Source organism: Dermacentor albipictus, chromosome 8, assembly GCF_038994185.2.
Source record: "Dermacentor albipictus isolate Rhodes 1998 colony chromosome 8, USDA_Dalb.pri_finalv2, whole genome shotgun sequence".
NCBI lineage: Eukaryota > Metazoa > Arthropoda > Arachnida > Ixodida > Ixodidae > Dermacentor > Dermacentor albipictus.
This window is the reverse complement of record NC_091828.1, coordinates 89,185,973-89,201,883: the sequence shown is the minus strand read 5'-3', so window position 1 is coordinate 89,201,883 and position 15,911 is coordinate 89,185,973. Positions and strand designations below refer to the sequence as shown.

Here is a 15,911-nt window from a genome sequence, read left to right as displayed (position 1 = left end):
GAAACGTAAAAGGTATCAGCGGGCCGCTAGATTTGGAGGATCGACGACGAGACTCGCGCTCACTTTGAAACAGTTTGTCGTTTGTTCTTGCTTTTCTTCCCTTCGTCATGCATTGTAGGAGAGTAAAGATGCAATTTGCCTGAATTGAAACACTTTATGAAGATTGTACTTTAAGAACGCGTTAATTGTGTACCCATATCCACATTTTAGACCAAGACTCTAACAACGCAAGCCAATGCAAGCATCGCAGACACATATACCGTCATTCCCATGATAGCTCAGCGCCACTTAAGAAACTCCCATAGATGGTGGCGTCAGATTTCCCTCTGGGTGTTATAGTTAGAAGCTGTATGGTTTCCTTGCTCAACAGAAGCGAGAGTGCGGCCCCAACAAGATTCCGGTCACGGGCCTTATCAGTCTACTGCGCTGGAATGGAATTCGCATTTCTACATTCTTTCGCTGTGCAGAAAGTATCTTTTTTTAAATTTTTGAGATAAAAGACACGCGCATAACGCCTTAAGACTAATACATAACAGTTTACGTATAACATACTAGAACCTTCAAAAACAAGAAAGGGGCTGGCAGATGGAATGGCACACTGTGGTATAAACTTTTTTAAACAGGGTTGAAGTACCTCAGACAGGCTGGCCAACGTTTCGATAGGTGGACCTATCTTCGTCAAAGGCGGCCTCGTCATCCTCGGCGTGTTAGTTTTAAAGGGTTAGTGCAGTGACGTCACGTGCGGGTGTTGTCGCTGGCGGCTGGTTTTAAAGAGAGAGATTATAAGAGGGAACAGGCGCTGTCGTCCGACGTCTGTGAGCCTCATTCTCAAGACGAAGGGACAAGAGCGTGAGAGTGGGCACGCGGGGAGGAAAGAAAAGAAATAGAAGCAGAAAAAAGGGGAAAAAAAAAGCAGGGGGGTGCCAGGGCCGTACCAAGACACAACAAAGGGGGGGTGAAAGAAAAAGAAAGAGAAAAATGAAATCTTTAAGAAATACGGGGGCTTGGGAGCGTGTTGGGAATGCGAAAGGTTAGGAGGTAATCCGGGGGAGTCGTTGGCGGCATGTTTTTGAGGCATTAGAACGGCCGGTCAAGCAATAGGTCGAGTAATTTTGAAATAGTTAAGGTGGCGACGGGGAGTCTGCGGTGCAATGTGTGGGGTGATTGAAAGGCAGCGGCATGGTCTTTCAAGGGGCACTTCCCCACGCGCTTAACGTAGGTGTCGTTACGGCGGCATCCTTGACTTGCAGAACTGTCGTTACCCTCAGAAGAAAAGTGTTGACAATCTAAGGGCTTAGATTTCGCGCGGTCCTGCTACGCGATAGCGCCGCCAATGCCCTTCTTGTTTGCTACGTTTAGCTGGCTACGTCAGTGAGCGAAAACAGGGCCCGCTTGCACAAACGCCAGCCTCTAAGTCTAGACTTAAATCCGAATCTTGTCTTATTGTAATCTAAAATAAGACTGGACTTTCCGGCCATCATGTTTCGCTTGCACGAACCGACGAGACTGAACTATAGTCCGGACTTATTGAAGACGGTAGGTACTTTTAGTACCTAGGTGGGAAATTTCGCCGTCGACAGGGAATGAGATGGGGAATGGGCCGGAAGTTCGTTGCGGCGGCGACAGGCGTTCGCGCTGTCCAATAGTTGACCGCGATTCGATGTCAACATCCGGCCGCACTCCCGCGCTTGTCACCCCTGCAGAAGCAGCCGAACCAGCTGCAAACGTTGACGGTACGCGCGTGTTTTCAAGCATGTCTTCGCAACCGCCCGCCAAGCGACTCAAGAGCCATCACTGGAGCGAAGACGAAAAAATAGATTTGGTCCATATCATAAGCGAGAAAACCACTGCTTTATTTAGTAAGTTCAACGTTTATGGAGTGATAAAAGTGGCGGTTGACGTAGGCTTCTTCATGCTCTCCAGGAGCCTGTATCCGCACATGCGTGCCGTCAATTGCACCCACGACGCGCGGAAAGCCAGCGACAGCGTAGAAGCAGCCTTGGACTCCCCGCACCTCTCTAGGCGACGGCCAACTGGAAAGAAAACGAGGGTGGTCACCTTCAGATTCACGCCGATGTCATGCGCGGTCTTGCACACAATGACACACGCACATATTCAGGGAAGCACACGTATATAGTGTTAAGCTCGTGCTGACCATCACACAGCTACGCATGACGTCGGCTTGCAAGAACAAAATGACGAACTGCTCACTTGAGGCTGGAAACGTTATTCACGGAGAGCGACACCTTCGCGCTACGTGCAATCAGTTAGCTTCGTTGCAGTCGAGTAGTTGCAAACATTCGAGACATCGTCAGCTGATGTTCTGGCAGCGCAGCTTGTTCAAATTTAAAGTTCGACGTAGCGGGAACGCGGCCACACGTTACATCACATTAGCGAGATCAATAGAGCCTAGTTCCACAGATGATTCGACGTACTGCATGCCGGACGCGGCCAACGCGCTCCGACGCGCCCGGCGTCTAACGCTCGCCCTCTACGCACGTAGGCATTTCGCAGCACTAAATTCCTAACGCGACACGCGCTCCTACGTTCCGCAAAGCACTTGCGTGCGGTGTATTTATCGTTATGACGCAGTACTAAAGCTGTCTACTAAAACAGGCAGTAGAAAATAAATGTTGGAGAGAGGCTTACCTGATGAGGCAACCCGGCGTACCGTGCGGCTTGCGGTCGATTCGTGGGCGCCGATCACATCTCCGGCAGTAATCAAGAAGCATCCGGAGGCAAAAAATTTCAGTGCCAGCATCACCTGCAGCTCGGCACTCAAAGCACCACTCCGACACGTCGGGTGCTCGATCTCGGAGCGAAGGAACTCGGCAAAAAATACTATGCCGTCCCGCCCGAAGCGTACGCGCCGCTGCAGCTCCTCCTCGCTGAAGGCGTCCAGCGGATTTGTCCTGTCGCGAAACACGCGTTCGCGGCGCAGCAAGTGCTCGGCGAGCATCTCGAGGCGGGCCAACCGCAGGGCAGTCATGTTGGAAAATACTGAATAAGTTTTGGATAAGCCAGCTCGGAGCAGGCTAGATTCCGGTCTCATTTCAATCTTAATTTGGTGTCTTGTTTCAGTCTAGTCTCTTTCGTGCAAGTGACTTATCGGCTAGGGAAGATTAAGCCTCCAATAAGATTCGAATGAGCCTGAAGATCAGAATAAGACCGGACTAGAGAGTTTTGTGCAAGCGGGCCCAGAATCTTCCAGGGTCTATGATTGTAGACCGCGAAAGTGTCTTAAAACGTGTTGAATCGGACGACCCCACCTGTTTGACCTTGCAGAAACGCGCCTTCTAGCCCCAGGACGATGAGAGACGAAGAGGCAGTTCCGGTGACGAACGCGTGGCGTAATTACTTTGTTTGACCTCTGAAAGGTGCAAGCGGTAGCCTATCAAATTTTTTTTCTATACGAAACCTAACCAGTCAAGTGTCCGAATGCGTTACCTTGCACCAGGGGAATAGCGGACATTTAGAACAAATGCAACAGATCCAACAAGTTCGAATCTATATACAGACTGGGAAGGAGTGGGTCAGGGCATAAAGAGTCAAAACACGAGTTTTATTGCGATAGAAATTATATAGATCCTCCCGCCGCATTTATGCCGTCGGCGTCGCCGTGAGGTTCCGTATAACTTCCGAGGGCGATAAAACCGACGCCACGTGCCGTGTGCTGTATGTTGCGAGTCAATGCCTGCAAGGTTGAGCAGGCGAACGCGGTTCGATTTCGCGTGCGCTAGCTAGGAATGCGGCCGGATGCGTGCCTTCTCCTGTCGCGCGCGAGGCAAGGGGTCAGCCTAGAGGGACGGGGGTTCTTCGTGCCCACCGCTACAGCATTGGGGCGCGTAGTGGCGTGCGAGATCGAGAGATCGCGAATCGTGGGCGCCATAGTAGACTCAACGTGGCCAAAGTCATCGCCACCACGCGCCTCGTCTTCAAAGCGGTCTGCGATAATTTCAGAGTGCGCGTAGTGCCTGTGGCTACGTATGCGCTGTGCCTTCGACGTTTCTTTCGCGCTGAAGCGAGACATGCATGAAGTTCAATTCGCTTGCTGGTGCCTCGATTGGTCACTCCAGAATTTCGACAGCGGATTTCCGTGCTGAACAAGCGAGATGTGTTCATGCTTACCTGTTAGCGCGTTACATCGTGCTGATTAATTTAGTTAAAACAAATTGACTGGCTAGTTGGTTTGAAGCCGTAATAGAATGCGTAAGTGCGACTGAAGAAGGTTGTAGAAAGAAGCAGACACCCAAAGACAGCGCCGTCTCTGCCTTCTTCTTTCTACGTCCTCGTTGACTCACGCTTACACATTTTATCATATACTATTTAGTAAGCGTATGTCTGCATGTCTATACGGCCGATGAAACTATTATCCTTACTTCGTACAGCGATCTACTAATTTGCTATCGGAATCAGTGCTTCGCTCTTCCGGCGGTTTAAGGCAGCTGTAAGGGACTCTAGTAGGCGTTTAATGGAGTTGTTGAAGCACTGCGATTGTGTGTTTGGAGGGTATGTTTATTGGAGGTACATAGCTGGAAATAGCTGGTGAGGTGAGCTCACCTTTTGGGTGAGCCTCACCTCACCTTTTGGGTGGAACTGCAAATTTCTTATATAATGTGCGCGCAAAGTGACACGGAAGGATTCATTCAGGGCTTGTAGAGAAGCTATTGAAATGTCGCGGCCGCTGCCTGTGACACAGCAAGGCTAAATTTCTGATTCTCCTTTTTTTAATCCCCTGCACGTCCGGTGGAGCCGCGGATGGAAGGATGGATGGATGCCATGAGCTCCCCCTTTGAAACAGGCGGCTCGTTGCGCCACCGATCTCTTGTTCCTATTTTGCCGATTGTCCTACGTATGTTTTTATAAGTAGAGGGCATGGGAGAGCAGTGACGATGTTGCTGCTCAAAATCCCCTTCTGCTCTCATATGCATTATGGTACAACCCAGCTCTTTATTGTAAACGTTGTAGCAATGATGTATCTTGCTGTTTTCGTGCCCGGTCTTTGTTCGGGATACCTTGAGTGACTGTATATTTGTTGTTAAACACCTGTTGCTAAGCGTTGACATGGAACAAATCCCCGCTCAGCCTGAGCCTGACCCTAGCCAATTGAACTAAGAACTGCTTGATGCCATTATTGCCGTGTCAACTAAATTTGACCAGCCTCATACGGGATAATGGAGTCTTTCGCCGAGTGAATGAAAACCCAAGTGGCACTCACGCTAAAGGTCAGATTTTACGGAAAGATAAGTAACATTGAAATCTATTGTTGTATCTATTGAAAATACGTTGGGCACAACTCAATTTAACCGCCGTGTCCCTGAAACTTACAACTGAAATTGCAGCAGTCAGCTCATGGCTTGACGATTGGGAATAGCGGTCCCGAATGGGTAATATATTACTAGGGGTGCTTACGAGGCGGTGGCCCAGTCCGACGTCTGCTGTCATGGCATCTAAGCTTGAACGTTACCCACGGTATGATCGACAGAGGGCACATGGTGGGTTCCGTTGAGCAAATAAAGACACAGCACTTAAAGTAAACTTTTGAGCTTTTAACACCAAAGTGTTAGGTCTGCCTGAGAAAACAAAGCTGAAAACAGCTGGCATTTCTGTAGGCGAAGACTTCTGCAGATCAACACGCTTGCGACGAAAAAAAAAACTATTTCGATACGGAAAATCTAGCGGCCACCCACCCTGGTTTCTCAGTGGTTAAGATGTTGGGCTGCTCAGCACGAGGTCTCAGGATCGAATCCCCGTCCCGGCGGCCGCATTTGGATGAGGGCGAAATGCGAAAACACCCGTATACTTAGATTTAAGGGTACGTTAAAGAACCCCACCTGGTCGAAATTTCCGGAGTCCTCCACGACGGCGTGCCTCACATTCAGAAAGCGCACAGAAAGTGGCCGACCCTTTCCTGCTTTAACAAGCTTATCATCAACACAAATGCTACATCTACTGAGCAGCCACTGATACCGTTTGTGAAGTAGACTCCGCTCGTGTGGCACGCGTACCTGCTAATCGCAACACTGCTTCAAGCACTACTGACAATTCGACAGCGTAGCTGTCTTCCCGCCACGCAAATGATCTGTCTGTTCTATTTAGCAATGCGCGCAGTGGGCTCAGTAAGGGAACGCCACTCTCAGCTCATATTGAATAATGTTCTGTTGATATTGTTCTTTTATCCGAGACTTAACTTTCTGCAAAAGTTCAAATGAGTGAAATTTCCGACTGCGAAAAACGCTTTTTATTGATATGGCACCGATATTCTTGTCGGCGGGGGTGCCTTGATCGCTCTTGATGAAGGGTTCCGTTCCTCAAATGTCCCAGTCGTGTCCGTTTTAGAAGTTGTTGTCGTGGGTATTACCATTGACAGTAGGAATTGTATATTTTGCGAATGTTACAGACTCCCAACCACACCCCGCTCATTCTGTGAAGAATTTCATGACATCTTAAATAATATTGTTACGCGATACCACACATTGTCTTCTTTTCTGCTAGGAGATTTCAATTTTTCCTAAAATCTCATTGCACAATGGTTCCTCCACTTTTGCAAAAACTTCTTCGGAATGCACACAATTTCTTTATCTTTGTCCTTAGTTCAACCTCGCACAACTTGCTGATGAACCCACTCGTACTGCTACAGTTTCCTCAAATATTCTTGACCTCATTTTGCTACAGCAGCTGACTTACTATACGAGCTTACTTGCATCCCTGGTTTAAAAGATCACTTGTTTATTCATTTCGCTTTGCGTGCGCGTGTTTCTAATAAAAAGAAATTTCAGGTTGTTCGTGACTACAAGCACGCCGATACGGCTTCTATCACGCAAAAAATGGAATCATTTAGAGCTGTTTACATCGCCGGTTTTGACGACCGCTCAGTTGAGGATACTCGCATCTTTTATAAAATTAACTATTATCTTTAGTTGGCAGCTATGTACCTCAAAGAAAGACACCCTCCAAACACACAATCGCCATGGTTCAACAACTCTCTTAAACGCCTCCTCCACAAAATTTCGCAGTGCCGCCTGAAGAAAGAAGCACCGATTGCGGATTAGTAGACAGCTGTACGAAGCAAAGATAGTAGTTTTATCGGCTGTATGAACTTGTAAACATTCACTTACAAATTAAGTTAGCAATAATAGAACGTGTAAGCGGGACTCAACGAGGACGTAGAAAGAAACAGAAACATGGAGACAGCGCTGTCTATGTAAGTCTGCTTCTTTCTATGTCCTTCTTCAGCCGCGCTGACACATTCTATCATGGATTCACACTAAGTTGCCCACATTCTTGTTTTAACTAAATTAACCAGCACTGAGTCACGCGCTTACTGGATCAAAAACACTGTTTTTAACAATATACTTAAGCGATTGCTCGAAAGCGTGTCATATTAATTGTTTGGCATATTCATTTATGCAACACAGTGGAGGGCGTATTTAATTCGGAATTATTGCGCTTCTGCAGAAGGAATTAAATTATATTTGCGGCAAAGTATTACTGAAATAGCGCATGTTCACTTCAGATACCCTTTTCCATTTCGATAAAAAGTGACACAGGGCCCTTTTAACCACGCATCCGGGGTGTAACTCCAAAGGCCACAAAATCAAAGATACCAAATAAGTGTGGAATGCCCAAAGTTTTGTCGTTGTTGTTGTTGTTGTTGGCTTTAACTGTCTATCATTTGTCGACATCAATAGGCTATAATATTGTCGTATTAAGAGCAGTATCACCATGCTGTTGTGGCACACTTCGACAGTATATGGCATCTGCCGCATTGAAGCGACTCGCAGTGCTGACAAATTCAAACGGGAACAGCAACAAAATTATTTTTCACGTAATTAGATGTAAATTCGACGTCTGATTTTTGAATACCTGGTTTCAATGCATCTTCTCCCAAATGGACGCTTTAGTGTTTGAAATGAAGCAGTCATAGAAAGTGCAAGTGAAGCTGTCAAGGAAAATAGTGCATTGCAGTAATCTCGTAAATATTCGTGCTTGTATCTATGAGAACTGTACACTGCGGCGTGTCAAGTTGGGGCGTTATTATTGCGCGTGCCACACAAAAAATAGCTCATACAGATCCTATGCACTTGTTGCAATCTCCATGAGGCGAAGCTGAAGTAAAGTGTTTAATTAGATGCCTACAGCTCACAGAGATACGTGCAGTTTCGGGATGACAAGTGCGTGCTGAGATTCGCGCGCCATGTTTCAAGCAACATTTGTGGATTCTGCATATCTTCTGTCACAGTGGGAAATAACATACTGGAGGATTGGCCAAGAACTTGCGGAACTCCAATGGCACTTGCCAAACGGCTACATCAACGGAAGTGAAAAAAAAAGAAAGAATTCGGGAGATGTAATTACGCCGTAATAACCCATGCTTGAAATGCTTGCCGTGTCACGACTTCAAATGTGCTCACGATAGGGAAGAATTTCAACATTATGCTAGGGTTAGGTAGAACACTACTTATACTAATCCATAAGAAGGGAGACGTTATGGAATTGAAAGACTACAGGCCCATTATGTAAGGTTTTACTATTGTATAAAATAAACACAAAGATCACTTCGAATAGAGTGAGGACCGCACATGATTTCAGTCAATCAATAGAACACACTTGCCTGTGAAAGAAATATTCAACAACGAATCGTGTCCATGTGATGAAGCAGGTCATTGAGAAATCTGCGGAGTACAGTTAATCGTTCCATATGGCTTTACTGTATAATGGAAAGTCATTTCTGTCAGTAGAGATACCAGCAGTCATGGAGTCATTGTGTTATCATGGAGTACAGAAGTCATACGTGAACATCTTGGCAAATATCAACAAAGACTTCACAGCTACCCAAAATGTGCACGAGAAATGTGGTAAAATACGGGTGAAGAAAGGAGTCAGGCAAGGAGGCACATTGCGTAGAATGGGTGCCAGGGGAAGGGCAGTGCAGCCGAACACGGCAGAATATTATATTGGTGACGAAATTAGCAAATTAGCAGGCACAATATTAAATCAGGTTACGCAAGAAAGGGCTGATTGGATATCTCTGTGAGAAGCCTTCGTCCTGCCGTGGATATTACCATACGCTGATGTTGATGTTAATAATGATGACGATGGGTAAATACCTGCTCTATTAACTACTCGGTGTACTACGCATATATCTCTGAGCCCACATTCTGTCTTCATGTTTTATGCAGCAATCGTACCCAGTAGGCCATGTCCATTCCTGAGGAATGGCGAAGTTACCAGTGGCAAATACGGAGTGCTTTGCACTGTGATGCCCAGAGTTCCCCGCAAAGGATATCCAATTGGTCACTTTTATTTTGACCGTGGACCGTATATATCCACAAAAATATTACAATACAATTTCAACTGCTATTACATCTGTACTATTATTAGTAAGAACAGATTACACACAAAAAGGTGACAATTTATTTACTGTAGTAAATATTTACATTAATTAGGAAAACATTAAGGTAATTATCCTACGTATTCAGCTTCTCCTGCACGAATAAAAATTTTCTGGTGTCCAACTCGATGTAGTGTACATGAAATGTCGGGCACTACAGGGCTTCATCAAAGGAAATCAAGTAAATAATACCGTCTCCTTAACATAACTGCTAATTGCAGTAATAAGTCGGTGCGTTTTAGAGAAACCTGTGAAGCGACAATATTTGTGCACGTTTTGCGCATGAAGGTAATCTTTTTTACTCAGAATTGAGCTCGACATGTGCGATCAGCATGCAAGCAATACCTGGACTACATCGTGGGAATTCGTATTCATATCTTTTATAACTGTTTCATTCAAATCCACAAATATATCCGGCTAGGTAGCGATTTGCCCAACAGCCAGCAGCCACGTCAATCTCTGAAAAGTAGACAACGGACACTTCATTGTATAACTAAAAGAGTACGAACCATGACGCTCGGTTACCTTTCTCTGCGTCCCCTGGCACTCCGATATTTGTCTACGGGATTTTCAGCATCAAAAGCTGCGTCGTGACAACTGTGGAAACTGTGCGGGAATATTGTGGCCGTTCAGGCTATCATACCCATACCAAGTACACTTAATCTCTGTGATTTAAATTTTATTGGGTTCGTAGCGAACCGCTGTTTGACTATATTCCAGGGGTTTGCGTGGCTGCTTTGTGCTGTTGGGACGGGAAGAGAAGTTTAATAGGAGTAGCACAGCATATTGAATTAACGGTGGCGCGACAGTGAATTGGCAATTAACCCAAAGCAGACACTTCTCAAAAGCTGATAATAGAAACGAACTTACGTACTTCGCTACCTAACCTCATGTGCATGTGATATATATATATATATATATATATATATATATATATATATATATATATATATATATATATATATATATATGCACACATCCAGGGTGCCCCGACAGTCATGCACCTATATTTAAAAATGCCCAAATGCCTAGTAGCTGGACGGAAACAAGACAATGTAGTTTGCCGTCGCTTGGAGATGGAATATTCATGTTGCATTCCGCCTAAATACGCAATTAGTCGGAACAAACTAATCAACTTCCCAAATATTATAAATACATGTAAAGTGTGAGTGTATTCGTTATCTGTGTGCTTCAACAACAACACCTATATATACATAGATGCGTATATTTAGGAAAAACGCACCATGGCATCACTGATAGTCCTTCACAGAGTGGAACTGCTACGCAATTTTGTTTTATTAGCAAATCGATTAAAACGTGTGTCGCGAAGCCATCCATCCTGTTACGCTGAATGCAGCAGAGTTAATTTACTTCGATGCGCAGCACTGACTGACGTTGGCACTCAAAGGTTACTTTGAAAGTTTAAATTTTTGGGTGCGCGTGTTTTTCGGTGCTTCTATTTGCGTCCATTTTTCAGCAATGTCCTCAGTTGTCTGTCTGCGCCTCCGTCTTTCCTTTCCTCTCCGTTGTCTCGCTCTCGAAACGTCAACGTGCGTTATCAGGTGGATGAGCAAACCATCCTTTTCCATTTTATTGTAACACCTTAACAGCCCAGCAACGCCCTCCAAAAGGCGACAAATGAGTTGGAATACTGACACATCGACGTCGTGAATTTCGCCATATTAGGATTTGGATTGAGCGCCTCACCTGCGCAATTACGACCTCCGGTTGCGTGGCTCCATCTATCGACCGAGAGAGCAGCCTATAACTGGAGTTGATTTACACCACCGCTGGATGAGGCAATTGAGCAATCACGTACATTCAAGCATTCTTCCCTTTATCTCGGCAGAATCAGATTCAAGCTCTTCCGCAGGTTCGTTTTCAACATATGGGAAATGGGCACACAAATACCTAATGGAACCAGCAGCCAATCACAGAAATTGTTTCGTGGCTTTCTTAGGCCACTGAATCAGCGCGCCACAGACAAAATTTCTTTATGGGAGGCCGCTTTGCGTCTTCACGTCTCCGACAATTTCAAGAAGGTACCAAAGAAGTCTCAAGAAGGTACCAAAATATGGGTATTAAAGCGGACAGCAGTCTTCCGTGTGGTACGAAGTCGAGCACTTCTACAACAAATGTCGCTACAACAAAGCGACTTTATAACGAAGATATATTTATGTAACGTTACCATTTTTATTCTTCAGCTCGGCGGTGCGCGATATCTACTAGGAAGTGACCTTTAAAACGAATAATTTCGGCTGCCCCAGCTTTTTGTTTAAAGGCAATGTTGATAAATAAAAGTTCTATATTGTTCATAAAGAAAAAGTGATACGCCTATTTGCCCTAAGAGCTTAGTGCGAGAGTGTATGGAAAGTAGACAGTGATCATGAATAACAGCATAAAGCCGAGGGTACTTTTACCAGATCTAAAGAACGCAACTCTCCTATATCGTACCTACAACCCATGCTGATAATTTAACGAACATTCCTTTCCACATGTTTATATACTTCTTCTTTTTATATGAACGTGTTATGAACAGATCGACGGTATTGAAATGCGCTTGTCGACTCATGGAATGCACATCTAGGGGCTTTTGTCGAAATGTTATCACCACAGTTTACAGCGACTAACTATGTTATGTGATGCATCCTTTTATCACTGATACTTAGGGGTACGGGAATATTCAAAGTTTCAAGTACAGATCTAACAATACGTAATATTTGAATTCGTATTCGAAAAGAACTATGTATTATTTTGAATATTCGGGACTAGCGAAATATTTCGCCAGGATCGAATGTGAAAGTGCGGTTACCATTCTTTGTCTTCTAAATAAATTAGCTCAAATTATTTGAAGTGAGACAACGAAAGCGTTTTTACAAGAAATGGAGGAGCAAAATGGGCAATGGAATTTTGTTTCCGATATCGTTGCGGAATCCGCCATGATTGCTTGTTTTTTTCTTGTAGTCGGCCACTTAGTGGTTTTGGCACTTTAGTCAACATCGTGGTACTCGTTAATTTTTATGCCACAACTTTCTATAGTTTTCTTGCAATAGCCCATTTACATGTGTCTACAGCACATAAGTACTTCAGCAGCATTTTTTCTTTCTTTTTCCACAACTTCTTTCCCAGTTTCGGCCGCCAGTTATTCGGCGTGTTTCAAATGCTAGTCACACACCAGCTATTTTTTATTGGCAAGGTTGTTTCAAAACCAGACTCTAGGGTTTCTTATAGACCACCCACGAAGGTTTTCTTGGTACAATTATTTGTCCTAATGTTCACAACCGGTCGTTTGTCTCCAATAGTTGCTTGTTTTTTTTTTACACTAGCAAGTACAAGCTTAGTACTCTATAATGCCGAAATATTTATTCCTTCTATAAGTATATGCGTCTGCATTGATTATTCGGTATAGAGCTTGGTAGTCTATACCTTCTTTTGGCATTGATTTTTTTGTTACAGAAAGCTTATATTCGCTAGGCTGGTCAAAGAGTGCAGAAGCTACCCCAGACTCAAAGCAATAGTCTGAATAGTTCTTTCTCAAGAGGTGTGTTAATCGCAACATCACAATTGAAATACCTTCTTTTTTTAAATAAGACGCTGCTTTTATTTGAAGCCTGAAAACGCCAGGCTTGTATGAGATCCCTACATTTACAATATTCAAAATGGTTGAGCATAAATCCATAATTTCTTCAAAATCGTTGTTCACGCAGAAAACTGTCGCTAACGCTGGATTGTGCGAAATCTATGGTAACTCATAATTTAAGCGTCATTCTCTTTCCGTGTCTTCCGACAAGTGAGGCACAACAAATCGCCTGTGCAAAGTAGAGGTACCATTATGACGTACAATGTTCTCCTTAGATTATTTTGTTCCCCAGTACGCGAATGGAACCGTCTACTCGCATCTACCACCAAAAATGACTGGTTTTTTATATAGATCTCCACTTGCACATTACTTACCTTCTTGGCAGCCACACTGTGTTGTTATCATAACGCACGTGCTTTTTTTCTGGAGCACCTTGGGTCTCAAGGGTATGCAAAGAAAAAAAAACAAATAAATAAGTAAATACATAAATATCATGGTTCATATCGAGCGAATAACCAAAAAACGTGGTCGCTCGCAACTGATAGTTATGTGATAGTATGAGCGCTTAAAACGGTAATCAACGTCCACACTGCTGTCCCTCGTCCACTGTTGACGCATGCGAATATCCGCGTCAAAATATGCTCACTGACAAACACATTCAAGAGGAAGAATAAGCTCGGGGGTTCTATGGTAATGCGTGAATGGGGAGAAATTCATTTGTTGGATTTATATGATTTTTACATCCTGCAGCCCGGCGCTATAGAACGAGTGGCAATAGCGTCACACGTCAATTACAGACGAAAAATTGGTCACGTGGAAAGAACGAACGTTTTCTGGTAAGGCGGTCCAACGTTGAATTGTGGAGGGGAAAACAGTATGTTTGGGCATGTCACTTCTGGGTTGCCACGGTAAAAGATTTCAGGTTGCGAGAGCTTTTGGTAATGGAACGACCAGAAAACTTAATGGATTTATATAAGCAAGTACAGTGGTGAGAGCTAATTAGGCCGTGCACGAACTTTATGCTTTCGTAGTGACGATGACTAGCCAGAGTGGTTAAGTTCACATAAGAGATGCTAGAAGAAAGCTATTTCCGGCTACCACAGCACCGTATACAACGAGACTGCTTGGATGTAAAAAAAAATAAGGTAATAACCCGTAATGGTACGAGCGGATTCCTTATTTAGGTCGTAATTTAAACAAAAAGAAATGTCGATATTTCGAAGATGTTCTCTCTTCCCAGGTTCCACACCGCCGCAGCGAGGCCAAAAGCGGGAAACGTACTCACCAGAGATGGCAGGCGTCATCAACCGACAGAAAGATGATACACAAAGGTATCGCAAGTGAGTGAAGTTAAAGAGCTGCCGAAAGATTACCAGGAGGGAAGCACTAGAGAAATTCATCTATCATGTGAGCATGTGAGCCAAGAGTTCTGCCAACACTTGCAGTGTCAGGTGACGCTCCATTATCGGAAGAGGAAGGGAAGTAGATGGATAATTGTTGTCCGCAGCATACTAGTGTGGCCGCGCAGTTTTGCGTTGTGTCCGCTATTCTGAAAGATAAACTAAACAGCAGCGTACTATAAGAAATATTTTGCTGTATTGAGTGTTGCATAGACCTGCTGTAGCAGTTGTGCAATGGGTTTTGTATGCTGGACATAAATGACATTATTCTCGATCTCAAAATACATCGTGAGAGAAAACCCATTGCAAAAAGAAAGCTCCAATAGCTTGAAAATTAAGAAAAAATTCTCGCTGATACCGTCTTTTTGTAATTCCGGCAGTTCTTAGGGTGGTTTGCTGATTAGCCTCAGTTTAGAAATTATCTCGGTTTATTTCAATATCTGCATAAACGTCATGCAACGTATTTTTTATTCAGACAGTCATTGTTCCCACACTTGCACCCTCTTCTCAATATATTATTCCCTAGCTGTCATACATGGATCATGGGATGCTAAATTCTTCTAGAGCTTATCTCGGTAAAGATGTGCAAGTGCTAGTATTGCCCAGCCCCGTTGACAAGGGTGGCTTCACAAACATACCTAATATGAGAGGAGGGGGGGGGTGTGTGGTCCCCTTCGGCAAAGTCACCAGCATTTTTAAATATCAAACAAAGTATGCTGTGCCAAAAACGAGTGCCCTAAATAGTTAAAACGATTTAGAGTCCTTATTGTGTCCAGATCGAAATTCTCATGACAGATTACCTCCAGCCAATGATGAAACTCGAAACATAGTTCTAACATCTCTCCTATGCCACTATGCTTCAAACAGGTCGCACGTAACTGTGCTCATGTGCGTAATGTACATTCATCGCATTAAAAGAAGGTCTTTCAGACCATTTAAAAGCGATTTGTTCTTAGCGAGAGGGCCTGATGCATCGAATGCAGCGTAGCTGGGTTGGTTTTAGAAAATATTTCTTTAAGTCTTTGAGCTACGCGTTCAATACAACCTTTGTGCGTCAGTCTGTTCTTGACCAACCTCTAATGACGATCGCCCGCTGATTGGCAAATGCTTCTCTTGCATTTGCTAGTTCACAAGAAAGAAAACAGTTGGCGCTATTCGTTGTTATTCTCTTAGAACTGTGCCATTTATGCCTAGATGACGATAAAACAAAAGACGTGCTTTACAAATGTTAAGAAACATCTGCAATATGCTCGAGAGATATATCGTATCAATAGCTTGTTATCAATGTTACAGATCAAAATGAAGGTCTAGTTTTCTGACAGGTTGTATTTCGAAACAAAACCACATATGAAGAAAGACTTCAAAAATCTTTAACATAATCTGCTAGCTATTTATCGGTGCAACAGTGCAAGGAGAGTGACGCAGAAAATTTACTAGGTAAACCATGTTGTTTGGACTAGCAAGTGTCCTCTTAGTATGGAAAAAAAGAAAGGAGTTTTTGGTAATGGTACATGAAAAATGTGCATTTGCGGCTCCT

At 44.1% G+C, this 15,911-nt stretch overlaps 1 protein-coding gene and 1 long non-coding RNA gene across 2 annotated transcripts in view; one reads left to right on the top strand and one right to left on the bottom strand.

Moving 5' to 3' along the window:
• Window positions 1–15,911, top strand: part of LOC135918235 (uncharacterized) — a 69,468-nt gene that overhangs the window by 40,665 nt on the left and 12,892 nt on the right. Inside the window, exon 2 of the long non-coding RNA XR_010569602.2 lies at window positions 14,215–14,314. This is a non-coding gene — a long non-coding RNA (uncharacterized lncRNA). The remainder of the gene's footprint in view (window positions 1–14,214; window positions 14,315–15,911) is intronic.
• On the bottom strand, window positions 1,622–2,989 carry LOC135918246 (putative nuclease HARBI1). Its single transcript, XM_070523181.1, has 2 exons — window positions 2,650–2,989; window positions 1,622–2,058 (listed from the first exon to the last, which is right to left on the bottom strand). Exons 1-2 carry the CDS (start codon window positions 2,987–2,989, stop codon window positions 1,853–1,855), a joined length of 546 nt encoding a protein of 181 aa, XP_070379282.1. The 3' UTR covers window positions 1,622–1,852.